Below are 13,073 nucleotides of genomic sequence, written 5' to 3'. Positions count from 1 at the left end.
GCAATTAAAAATATTTAGTAAGTGAGTCTGTGTGTGCTAATGGAGCATTTGTTTGTTTACACACGAAATGACATGTAGTGGATAGTTGGAAGTACAGTGTGGAATGTAAGCTATAGATTTAGAGACCTAATGTCTGGGAAGTAATACCTAAATATATTTCAGCCTTCCATGTTTCCAGGTATGCAGAGTTAGGTTTTGATGAGAATACTTGGTTTGGCCTATTGGACTTCATTTACTTTTTAGTGGTTTTGTTAATTGGCTTTCCCTAAGATAAGTTATTTCTAAGTTGTTTCTCAATTGGTTGGATTATATTAGCTCTTATATAAGGAGTATGTATATTTATCAGTTATACCGTTGTGATTGAGGGTACTTGATCTGGTATCAGTCCATACTGTTTGTATCTGTCTGATAGAATTTTTAAGAGACTATAACAAAGGTAATGCCTCACATATTATAAATGTAAATTGATAGTAATAGTAATTAAAAATCATCTTTGTTTGGGTCATAGGTTTTTTTGTTTGTTCGACACCTTTTTATTTTATATAACCATTTATATTTTAGAAGAATACATGTGTACAATACGAAATTAGAAAATACAGACTATCGCAAGGACGAAAAACCAAACACCGTATGTTCTCACTCATATGTGGGAATTGAACAATGAGAACACATGGACACAGGAAGGGGAACATCACACTCCGGGGACTGTTGTAGGGTGGGGGGAGGGGGGAGGGATAGCATTGGGAGATATACCTAATGCTAAATGACGAGTTGATGGGCGCAGCACACCAACATGGCATGTGTATACATATGTAACAAGCCTGCATGTTGTGCACATGTACCCTAAAACTTAAAGTATAATAATAATAAAATTAAAAAAAAAAAAAAATACGGACTAGCAAAACTAAAAAGAAAATTAAAACATCACATTCTCAACACTCAGAAACCACTTATGTCTTAGTGTATTTTCTTCCAGATCTTTTTGATCTGCATAAATATACATATATTCATGGTTATACATACATATATATGTGTATATATATATATACACGTATATTTTAACCAAGATAAAAATCATACTGTACATAACATTTTCTAACCTTTTTTTCTCTAGTCAGTCCTCTCCACTTTTTATTTTAATAAAATTTCATTTCATTTAATACCAATTGATCTTAAATTATTCTTTTTGGATGATTTATCCAAACCATTATCTAATGCATTGCATCTTTTAAAGCCTCTCAAGTTCTGCAGAATGTCCTTCTGGATTTGTCTGATTGCTGCTGCTTCTTTTTATTTTGTTTATTTATTTATTTTTTTGCTATACCTACTGGAATGGGATGGTTGCATCTTTTATAGTGTCATTTAATTCTTTTATATTCTGTGTTTCCTGTTAACTGGCAGTTATATCTAAAGGCTTGACAGATTTAAGTTAAACAGTTCTTAAAGATTTTAATTGAGAAAATATTCTTAATAAATTGTTCTTTTCACTTAGTAAAAACTTCAAATATGTGGAATTTGCATTATTTTTTCTGATTTTTGAGAATTTAGAGCTTACAGCTTTGTATATCCTAGTTATCAGCAACAATTTTTGTCTAATACCTTTTAGTTTCCAAACCATTATTCCGTAATCATGCCCAGTCATAACAAAAATATTATTTCATGGATGTTGTAAAATATGCTTATATTTTAATATCTTCAGCTTAGCCAGATGCTAGTTAGGTAGCTGTAATTTGCCATCTTAAACTCTATTTTATGAGTGACTCACTGTTCATTTAACTAGATCTTAGAAATTGATTTTATAGTTCAAATACTTACAGATCAAAAACGTTCTCAAATAGTGAAACAAATAGTGGCAGTTTGTACTTTTGTTCCCAGTTTGTTTGGGTTCCCTGCTTACTTGATGCTCTACCATATAGAGGTGGTTTACTTTTTGTGTCAGTATATTTTGGTACCTTGTTTTGGGATGCTGCTAAATATGAGTAAAGGCTAACGTTTGAAGAATTGTGGATAGTTTTTTTTTAACCTCATACTTGAGTTTATGGAGAGACTTTGAGAATTTCTTTCAGGAAACATAATACGTCATTGCTATGTAGTTTGTATTGGAGATAGATACTGAAAGCGGAATGTTAGGAGGCTATTCTAACAGTCTAAATAAGGTGACAGTGGCATGAATGGTTAAGAGTAGAAAAGTGTTTATAGGATGCACTTTATTATGAACAGGCATGATGTAACTGTAGAAGGCCTATAAGGTTGTGTATTTTTAGTCTTTTTGGATTTTGAAGTTTTGGGAACTTTTTTCATGGCGTTTACAAATTAGCCTATACATTTCAAATTCTGGGTATCAAAGAGACTTTAAACTGTTAGATTTCTAAATACTGAGGAAAAAGAGGCTCATTTAGTCCTTTTGGATTTTGGAGTACCCTAATATATTGGAATAGATGGCATGCCAAGTGGCAGCTAGAATTTTAACAACATTGACATGTATTGGAAGTACAGTTTGCTTTCTTGCCGGTAGGATTGGACTTTTATTTTTGAGGGAAAAGGATTTACTATCTGTAAGATAGATTAAAATTAAGATTCAGCTTTCTTTTCTATCATTTACTAATACTTATTAGCCAGGTATATGTGTTAATATTTTTTTAAATGACTGATCTTGGATTAGGTCAATCATTAATTGAGATTCTTTTATTTTGTAAGATTTAAAACTCAGGAGAATTTATTTTGTAACTAACTTATATTTGCAGTTCACAAGTGAAGAAATGAGATATTCTTGCATTTTTTAAATTCTCAACTAATGTCTTAAAGCTATAAATCAAACTTGTAAGAAAGTACAAGAAATGATAGTAAATTTAGGACCCTGTATACTGTATTTTTTAAAACAGTTCTTTAGTTTCTGAAGAAACTTTTTTTTTTAACCTCAAACATTCTCCTGTGCTGTATACTATTTAGACATATATATTAATAGAACTTTTGCTATATATTTGTTCAAACATTATAGACCAGGCAGAATTAAATTAATATTAGTGTGTCCTTTGAGCCAAAGGCAGCATTGGTAACATCTGTAGCTATGTCTCTGCAGTTGTCACTCTGAATCTGAGTGTAGAGGCACTTAGGGGAAACAGTACTCTTCTGTTTTGAGACAAAGAAATTCGAATCACCCTTTGTTTGTTTTGTTTCGTTGAGACAGAGTCTCACTCTGTTGCCCAGGCTGGAGTGCAGTGGCATGATCTCGGCTCACTGCAACCTCTACCTCCTGGGTTCAACGATTCTTCTCTCTCAGCCTCCCAAGTAACTGAGATTACAGGCGTGCACCACCACACTTAACCTAATTTTTGTATTTTTAGTAGAGATGGGGTTTTACCATGTTGGCCAGGATGGTCCCATACCTGACCGCAAGTGATCCACCTGCCTCGGCCTCCCAAAGGGGTGGGAGTACAGGTGTGAGCCACTGTGCCCAGTCTTTGAATCACCCTTACAATGGCTTTGAACCGGAAGCCATTTTTAAGGTTCTGTGTTTTTAAAAACAAGATTATTTTAAATGCTACTGCTGTAGATGTATTTGTTTTAATGGAGTTTCTTTAATTGTAACTTAAATGTGCTGAGTTTTCTTTATTTCAGCCTACTAGTTACCGTTATCCTGGCTTCATTTAGAAAGGCATGCTTACAATTCTTAACAAGCCCCAATCTCAGAGCAGCAGCTGAGGAGCATGGAATTTCGAATGTCTTGAGCTTTGCCACGTACTAGCTGTTACACCTTGAGCAGTTCATTCAGTGTCTTTTTTTTTTTTCTGAGGATGTATTCATTTCATAGCACTGCCATACATATTGCCACAAACTGAGTGGATTAAAACAACAGAAATTTATTCTGTCACATTTCAGGAAGCCAGAAGTCTGAAATCAAGGTGTAATCAGTATTGGTTCCTTCTGTACGCTGTGAGGGAGAGACCATCTCTTTTCTAGCTTCTGGTGATTGCCAGCAATCCATGGCATTGCCTGGCTTATGGATGTATCACACTAATTATCTCCATCTTCACATGGCCTTCACTGTGTCTCTTTTTGTCCTTTTTTTTATCTTATAAGGACACTTTCATTCGTTTTAGGGCTCTTAACCAGCATGATCTCATTTCAATTCTTAAATAATTTCTACAGAGATCCTACTTCCAAATAAGATCAGATTCTGAGGATAGAATTGGGCCCTGGGGGGTGGGGGACACTTCTTCAACTCACTACAAAGAGTAACATTCCATTTTACATCACAGGAATTTGTAGGACTTAGAGGAAATAATGTGTAGGAATGGATTTTGAAGTTGTAGAGTGCTCTAGTATTCATAGTTCCTGTTATTTTTATGCTTTATCTTGTAGGTGGTTATGGCAGTTGCTCAGCTGTATTGGCACATATCACCAAAATCTGAAGCTGGCATAATTTCTAAATCACTAGTGCGTTTACTTCGTAGCAATAGGTAGGTCATGATTTTATATATATTTTTTTCTTTTGTATTCCTTCAAAAGTAATGTTTGAACAAATGTAATCTTTCAGGCATTTAATATATAACTCTGACTATATTTTAATCAATCAATCAGTAAGATTTCATACTTAAGGGGATTATTATAAAAGTCTTTATACATTTATCTCAAACTTAATGATAAATACTGAAATTTTTTTAACCTCAAGCCCAAAGATATTGAAAATATTTTGTGGCATAATACCAGGGTGTCACTAGTAGCCTAGTATTAGTGTTTGAAATTTTTAGGTATGGCAATAATGATGTTTGGAAGTTTTGGTAAGTCTGGAATCACTGAAAAACTATACTGAAGTACTATCAGATTGACTTACTCAATGTATTAATACATGGTTTTATACAGAGCAATGTGTATGCTAAGTAATGTAGTTTATGCCAGAATTGTGCTTCCTATAAAGCTGAAATATTTAATTACTCTGCTTTGCTCCACTCTAAAAAGAGAGCTGTGTTTTTAATAGCTACTCATTTTAAAGATTGCGTACTCTTAGTTTCAGATAGACAGAAAGAGCATGCCACCTTCTTTAATTTCACCTCTTTATAATTTAGTGGTTTAGGTTAGCAATTCAAAACAATTTATTGAGTTTCCATGACATATAACATGAGAATCATGATTTCAGGTTTAATTCAGACATTTGTTCTCTGTGTTTAAGAATACCTTCATTTTAGCTATTTGACATACCTTAGCTATTTTTCAGTAATTAGTTGTTTTAATTTGAAACAATGTTTTTCATTGAGTGCTTGTTTCCACTAACTGGGTTGGAAGGAAAAAACTATGTATTTGTTTTTGCCCTTAACTGGAACTTAGTCCACAATTTTAGCTCTTGACTGGCTTAGTAACAAATGAGATGCCATTTATTCTCCCTATCTTTATAACCAGCTATTATTTTTCTCTTTTGCTAGTTCAATACTTTTTTTTTCCTATGGCTAGTTGAAAGGATATCAAAAAGACCTGGAATTGGTCTTTCACATGAAGCCTTATACCAGATTCAGTTCATTTATTAGATATTTGGGTCTAAAAATAACATGACTACTTTTTAAATCTGGCCTTTGCCCTGGGAAGAATAAGTTATTTAATGAGTTTATAATAACAGTGTGGTCATATTTACCCCCATTAACCTTAAGAATACCTTCCTTGGATGTGTTCAAAGCAGCTACAATGTTAACTTCATATTTTAGGAGCACTTTATTATAAAATTTGTTTTAACTATTCTTCATGATGAATCATGTCTAATTTATTGGTATTTTGTAGGAAAAGTGCATTAAAAAGACACACGTCTAAGATTTACTAAAAACTTTTCATTATTACATTTAAGAGTCTCATTCACTTGAAATTATTGCTAATTCTTTTTCATTGTTGTAGTGCTTACTCAAAGATGTTTCATTGGAACGTATACCCAGTAAAAATTCTCTTTTGATTTTTAGGGAGGTGCAGTATATTGTCCTACAAAATATAGCAACTATGTCAATTCAAAGAAAGGTATGTATGTTCTGAACATGTAATTTAAGAGACACATGAACACATTAGTACCATAATGTATTTTTGTATTTATTTTTGTAATCTAGGGGATATTCGAACCTTATCTGAAGAGTTTCTATGTTAGGTCAACTGATCCAACTATGATCAAGACACTGAAGGTATGTATGCTTTCATTCTTCAGAGGCTTTTAACACATTTGTTTTGAAGAGATATATCTATAGCTTTTAGCATCTGTGGGATGCAGTCCTGCTTTTCAAAACATATTGATACAATTAATGGTTTTTCTTTATACTTTTCAATCTATATTATTATATACTAATTACTGTACTACATTCTGATAATGTAAAGTTAAACCATGCTACCTACAACGTGAATAACTCACAGATTACTGAAGGAGACAGGCATTTAAATAAATAACTTCGGAGATTTGTTCCAAGATGGCCGAATAGGAACAGCTCCAGTCTGCAGCTCCCACCATGACTGATGCAGAAGATGGGTGATTTCTGCATTTCCAGCTGAGATGCCTGGTTCATCTCAGTGGGACTGGTTGGACAGTGGGTGCAGCCCCAGAGGGTGAGCTAAAGCAGAGTGGGGCGTTGCCTCACCCAGGAAGCGCAAGGGGTCGGGTGATTTCCCTTTCCTAGCCAGGGGAAGCTGGGACAGACTGTACCTGGAAAAACGGGACACTCTCACCCAAATACTGCGCTTTTCCCAAGGTCTTAGCAACCGGCAGACAAGGAGATTCTCTCCCATGCCTGGCTCAGCAGGTCCCATGCCCATGGAGCCTTGCTCACTGCTAGCGCAGCAGCCTGAGATTGAATTGCGAGGCAGCAGCCTGGCTTGGGGAGGGGCGTCTGCCATTGCTGAGGCTTAAGTAGGTAAGCAAAGTGGCTGGGAAGCTTGAACTGGGCGGAGCCCGCTGCAGCTCAGCAAGGCCTACTGCTTCTATAGACTCCACTCTGTGGGCAGGGCATAGCTGAACAAAAGGCAGCAGACAGCTTCTGTAGACATAAATGTTCCTATCTGACAGCTCTGAAGGGAGCAGTGGTTCTCCCAGCTCGGTGTTTGAGCTCTGAGAACAGACAGACTGCCTCCTCAAGTGAGTCCCTGACCCCCGTGTAGCCTAACTGGGAGACACCTCCCAGTAGGGGCCGACAGACACCTCATATAGGCGGGTGCCCCTCTGGGACAAAGCTTCCAGAGGAAGGACCAGACAGCAATATTTTCTGTTCTGCAGTATTTGCTGTGCTGCAGCCTCCGCTGGTGATAACCAGGCAAACAGGGTCTGGAGTGGACATCCAGCAAACTCCAATAGACCTGCAGCTGAGGGACCTGACTGTTAGAAGGAAAACTAACAAACAGAAAGGAATAGCATCAACATCAACTAAAAGGACATCCACACCAAAACCCCATCTGTAGGTCACCAACATCAAAGACCAAAGGTAGATAAAACCACAAAGATGGGGAGAAACCAGAGCAGAAAAGCTGAAAATTCTAAAGACCAGAGTGCCTCTTCTCCTCCAAAGGACTGCAGCTCCTTGCCAGCAACGGAACAACGCTGGATGGAGAATGACTTTGACAAGTTTATAGAAACAGGCTTCAGAAGGTTGGTAATAACAAACTTCTCCAAGCTAAAGGAGCATGTTCAAACCCATCTCAACCAAGGTAAAAACCTTGAAAAAAGGTTAGACGAATGGCTGTCTAGAATAAACAGTGTAGAGAAGAACTTAAATGACCTGTTGGAGCTGAAAACCGTGGCACGAGAACTTTGTGACACATGCACAAGCTTCAATAGCCGATTTTATCAAGTGGAAGAAAGGGTGTCCGTGATTGAAGATCAAATTAATGAAATAAAGCGAGAAGACGAGGTTGTAGAAAAAAGACTTAAAAGAAATGAACAAAGCCTCTAAGAAATAAGAGACTGTGGGAAAAGACCAAATCTACATTTGATTGGTGTACCTGAAAGTGACGGGGAGAATGGAACCAAGTTGGAAAACACTCTTCAGGATATCATCCAGGAGAACTTCCTCAACCTACCAAAGCAGGCCAACATTCAAATTCAAGAAATACAGAGAACACCCCAAAGACACTCCTCGAGAAGAGCAACCCCAAGACACATAATTGTCAGATTCACCAAGGTTGAAATGAAGGAGAAAATGTTAAGGGCAGCCAGAGAGAAAGGTTGGGTTACCTACAAAGGGAAGGCCATCAGACTGACAGCAGATCTCTCAGCAGAAAAACCCCACAAGCCAGAAGAGAGTGGAGGCCGATATTCAGCATTCTTAAAGAAAACAATTTTCAACCCAGAATTTCATATCCTGCCAAACTAAGCTTCATCAGTGAAGGAGAAATAAAACCCTTTACAGACAAGTAAATGCTGAGAGATTTTATCACCACCAGTCCTGCCTTACAACAGCTCCTGAAGGAAGCACTAAACATGGAAAGGAGCAACTGGTACCAGCCACTGCAAAAACATCCCAAATTGTAAAAAACATCGATGCTATGGAGAAACTGCAGCAACTAATGGGCAAAATAACCAGCAAACATCATAATGACAGGATCAAATTCACACATAACAATATTAACCTTAAATGTAAATGGGCTACATGCCCCAATTAAAAGACACAGACTGGCAAATCAGTGTGCTGTATTCAGGAGACCCGTCTCATGTGCAGAGACACACACAGGCTCAAAATAAAGGGATGGAGGAAGATGTACCAAGCAAATGGAAAGCAAAAAAAAGCAGAAGTTGCAATCCTAGTCTCTGATAAAATAGACTTCAAACCAACAAAGATCAGAACGCCATTACATAATGGTAAAGAGATCAATTCAACAAGAAGAGCTAACCTGAATATATATGCACCCAATCCAGGAGCACCCAGATTCATAAAGCAAGCCCTTAGAGACCAACAAAGAGACTTAGACTCCCACACAATAATAATGGGAGACTTTAACACCTCACTGTCAATATTAGACAAATCAACGAGACAGAAGGTTAACAAGGATATCCAGGACTTGAACTCAGCTCTGCACCAAGCAGACCTAATAGACATCTACAGAACTCTCCGTCCTGAATCAACAGAATATACATTCTTCTCAGGACCACATCGCACTTATTCTAAAATTGACCACATAGTTGGAAGTAAAGCACTCCTCAGCAAATGTAAAAGAACAGAAATTATAACAAACTGTCTCTCAGACCACAGTGAAATCAAACTAGAGCTCAGGATTAAGAAACTCACTCAAAACTGCTCAACTACGTGGAAACTGAACAACCTGCTCCTGAATGACTACTGGGTACATAACGAAATGAAGGCAGAAATAAAGATGTTCTTTGAAACCAATGAGAACAAAGATACAACATACCAGAATCTCTGGAACACATTTAAAGCAGTGTGTAGAGGAAAATTTATAGCACTAAATGCTCACAAGAGAAAGCAGTAAAGATGTAAAATTGACACCCTAATACCACAATTAAAAGAACTAGAGAAGCAAGAGCAAATACATTCAAAAGCTAGCAGAAGGCAAGAAATAACTAAGAGAGCAGACTGGAAAGAGATTGACACACAAAAAACCCTTCAAAAAATCAGTGCATCCAGCAGCTGGTTTTTTGAAAAGATCAACAAAACTGATAGACCGCTAGCAAGACTAATGGAGAAAAGAGAGAAGACTCAAATAGACGCATTAAAAAATGATAAAGGGGATATCACCACCAATCCCACAGAAATATAAACTACCATCAGAGAATACTATAAACACCTCCACGCAAATAAACTAGAAAATCTAGAAGAAATGGATAAATTCCTGGACACATACACCCTCCCAAGACTAAACCAGGAAGAAGCTGAATCTCTGAAGAGACCAATAACAGGCTCTGAAATTGAGATAATAATAGCCTAACAACCAGTAAAGTCCAGAACCAGACGGATTCACTGCCAAATTCTACCAGAGGTACAAAGAGGAGCTGGTACCATTCCTTCTGAAACTATTGCAATCAATAGAAAAAGAGAGAATCCTCCGTAACTCATTTTATGAGGCCAGCATCATCCTGATACTAAAGCCTGGCAGACACACAACAAAAAAAGAGAATTTCAGATCAATATCCTTGATGAACATCGATGCAAAAATCCTCAATAAAATAATGGCAACAGAATTCAGCAGCACATCAAACAGCTTATCCACCACGATCAAGTTGGATTCTTCCCTGGGATGCAAGGCTGGTTCAGCATACGCAAATCAATAAATGTAACCCATCACATAAACAGAACCAACGACAAAAACCACATGATTATCTCAACAGATGCAGAAAAGGCCTTTGACAAAATTCAACAGCCCTTCATCCTAGAAACACTCAATAAACTAGGTATTGATGGAATGTATCTCAAAATAATAAGAGCTATTTATGACAAACCCACCGCCAATATACTGAATGGGCAAAAACTGGAAGCATTCCCCGGCACAAGACAATGATGCCCTCTCTCACCACTCCTATTCAACATAGTGTTGGAAGTTCTGGCCAGGGCAATCAGGCAAGAGAAAGAAATAAAGGGTATTCAGTTAGGAAAAGAGGAAGTCAAATTGTCCCTGTTTGCAGATGACCTGATTGTATATTTAGAAAACTCCATCGTGTCAGCCCAAAATCTCCTTAAGCTGATAAGCAACTTCAGCAGTCTCAGGATACAAAATCAACGTGCAAAAATCACAAGCATTCCTGTACACCAATAACAGACAGAGAGCCAAATCATGAGTGAACTCCCATTCACAATTGCTACAAAGAGAATAAAATACCTAGGAATCCAACTTACAGGGGATGTGAAGGACCTCTTCAAGGAGAACTACAAACCACTGCTCAGTGAAATAAAAGAGGACACAAACAAATGGAAGAACATTTCATGCTCATGGATAGAAAGAATTAGTACAGTGATAATGGCCATACTCCCCAAGGTAATTTGTAGATTCAATACCCTCCCCATCAAGCTACCAATGACTTCCTTCACAGAATTGGAAAAAACTACTTTAAAGTTGATACGGAACCAAAAAAGAGCTCACATTGCTAAGACAATGGTAAACCAAAAGAACAAAGGTAGAGGCATCCCGCTACCTGAATTCAAACTGTACTACGAGGCTACAGTAACCAAAACAGCATGGTACTGGTACCAAAACAGATATATAGACCAATGGAACAAAACAGAAGCCTCAGAAATAACACCGCATATCTACAACCATCTGATCTTTGACAAACCTGACAAAAACAAGCAATAGGGAAAGGATTCTGTATTTAATAAATGGTGCTGGGAAAACTGGCTAGCCATATATAAAAAGCTGAAACTGGATCCCTTCCTTACACTTTATACAAAAAAATTAATTCAAGATGGATTAAAGATTTAAATGTTAGAGCTAAAACCATAAAAACCCTAGAAGAAAATCTAGGCAATACCTTTGAGAACATAGGCATGGGCAAGGGCTTCATGACTAAAACACCAAAAGCAATGGTGACAAAAAGCCAAAATAGACAAATGGGATCTAATTAAACTAAAGAGCTTCTGCATGGCAAAAGAAACTTCCTTCAGAGTGAACAGGCCACCTACAGAATGGGAGAAAAATTTTGCAATCTACCCATCTGACAAAGGGCTAATATCTAGAAAAAACAAGAAAAAAACAACCCCATCAGAAAGTGGGCAAAGGATATGAACAGACACTTCTCAAAAGAAGACATCTATGCAGTCAACAGACACATGAAAAAAATGCTCATCCTCATTGGTCATCAGAGAAATGCAAATCAAAACCACAGTGAAATACCATCTCACGCCAGTTAGTATGGTGATCATTAAAAAGACAGGAAACAACAGATGCTGGAGAGGATGTGGAGAAATAGGTACGCTCTTACACTGTTGGTGGGAGTGTAAACTAGTTCAACCATTGTGAAAGACAGTGTGGCGATTGCTCAAGGATCTAGAACTAGAAATATCATTTGACCCAGTGATCCCATTACTGAGTATATACCCAAAGGATTATAAGTCATACTACTATAAAGACACATGCACACACGTATGTTTGTTGCACCACTATTCACAATAGCAAAGACTTAGAACCAACCCAAATGTCCATCAATGATAGATTGAATTAAGAAAATGTGGCACATAAACACCATGGAATACTATGCAGCCATTAGAAAGGATGAGTTCATGTCTTTTGCAGGGACATGGATGAAGCTGGCAACCATCATTCTCAGCAAGCTATCGCAAGGACAGAAAACCAAACACTGCATGCTTTCACTCATAGGTGGGAACTGAACAATGAGAACACTTGGACACAGGGTGGGGAACATCACACACCGGGGCCTGTGGGGGTTTGTGGGCTGGGGGAGGGATAACATGAGGAGAAATACCTAAAGTAAATGACGAGTTGTTGGGTGCAGCAAACCAACATGGCACATGTATACCTATGTATCAAACGTGCACGTTGTGCACATGTACCCTAGAACTTAATGTATAATAATATAAATAAATAAATAAATAACTTCAGGGCTTGGCACAGTGGCTCATGCTTGTATTGCTAGCACGTTGGGAGGCTAAGGTGGGAGGATTGCTTGAGGCCAAGAGTTCGACACCAGCTTGGGCAACATAGTGAGACTCTGTCTCTACAAAAAAATCAAAATTAGCCAGGCGTGGTGGCGCATGTCTATAATCTTAGCTACTTGGGAGGCTGAGGTGGGCAGATCACTTGATCCCAGAAAGTTGAGGCTGCAGTGAGCCATTGATCATGCCACTGCACTCCAGCCTGGGTGACAGAGTGAGACCCTGTCTCTAACTAACTTATTTTAGTACTGTGTGTTTTAAGTGATACAGATATTTGAATTGAGTGTTGTGAAGAACAGAAAGGTGGAGCTAATTCTATGAGAGGTTTAGAAAAGATGATGTTTGGGTGGATCCTAAAAGAATAATATTGTGAATTTTTTTCTTGGTTGGCAGGTTGATTGGGAGGTTGAAGGGTTAGAGTAGGTGAAAAACATAATTCATGCTAACACAAGGGATTATGAAACAGCATTGTTTTCAGGAAGTAGTAAGTATGGTATA

The 13,073-nt window shown here is 37.6% G+C and overlaps 1 protein-coding gene across 6 annotated transcripts in view; it reads left to right on the top strand.

Moving 5' to 3' along the window:
* Positions 1-13,073, top strand: part of AP3B1 (adaptor related protein complex 3 subunit beta 1) — a 290,306-nt gene that overhangs the window by 115,855 nt on the left and 161,378 nt on the right. For all 6 annotated transcript variants that reach the window (XM_055299187.2, XM_063612139.1, XM_055299189.2 and 3 more), the window contains 3 exons: positions 4,363-4,460; positions 5,943-5,997; positions 6,084-6,155. In XM_055299187.2, coding sequence (XP_055155162.1) covers positions 4,363-4,460; positions 5,943-5,997; positions 6,084-6,155 — 225 coding nt within the window. The remainder of the gene's footprint in view (positions 1-4,362; positions 4,461-5,942; positions 5,998-6,083; positions 6,156-13,073) is intronic.

This window comes from Symphalangus syndactylus, chromosome 11 (genome assembly GCF_028878055.3).
Source record: "Symphalangus syndactylus isolate Jambi chromosome 11, NHGRI_mSymSyn1-v2.1_pri, whole genome shotgun sequence".
Lineage (NCBI taxonomy): Eukaryota > Metazoa > Chordata > Mammalia > Primates > Hylobatidae > Symphalangus > Symphalangus syndactylus.
This window is presented reverse-complemented; position numbering and strand designations above follow the sequence as displayed.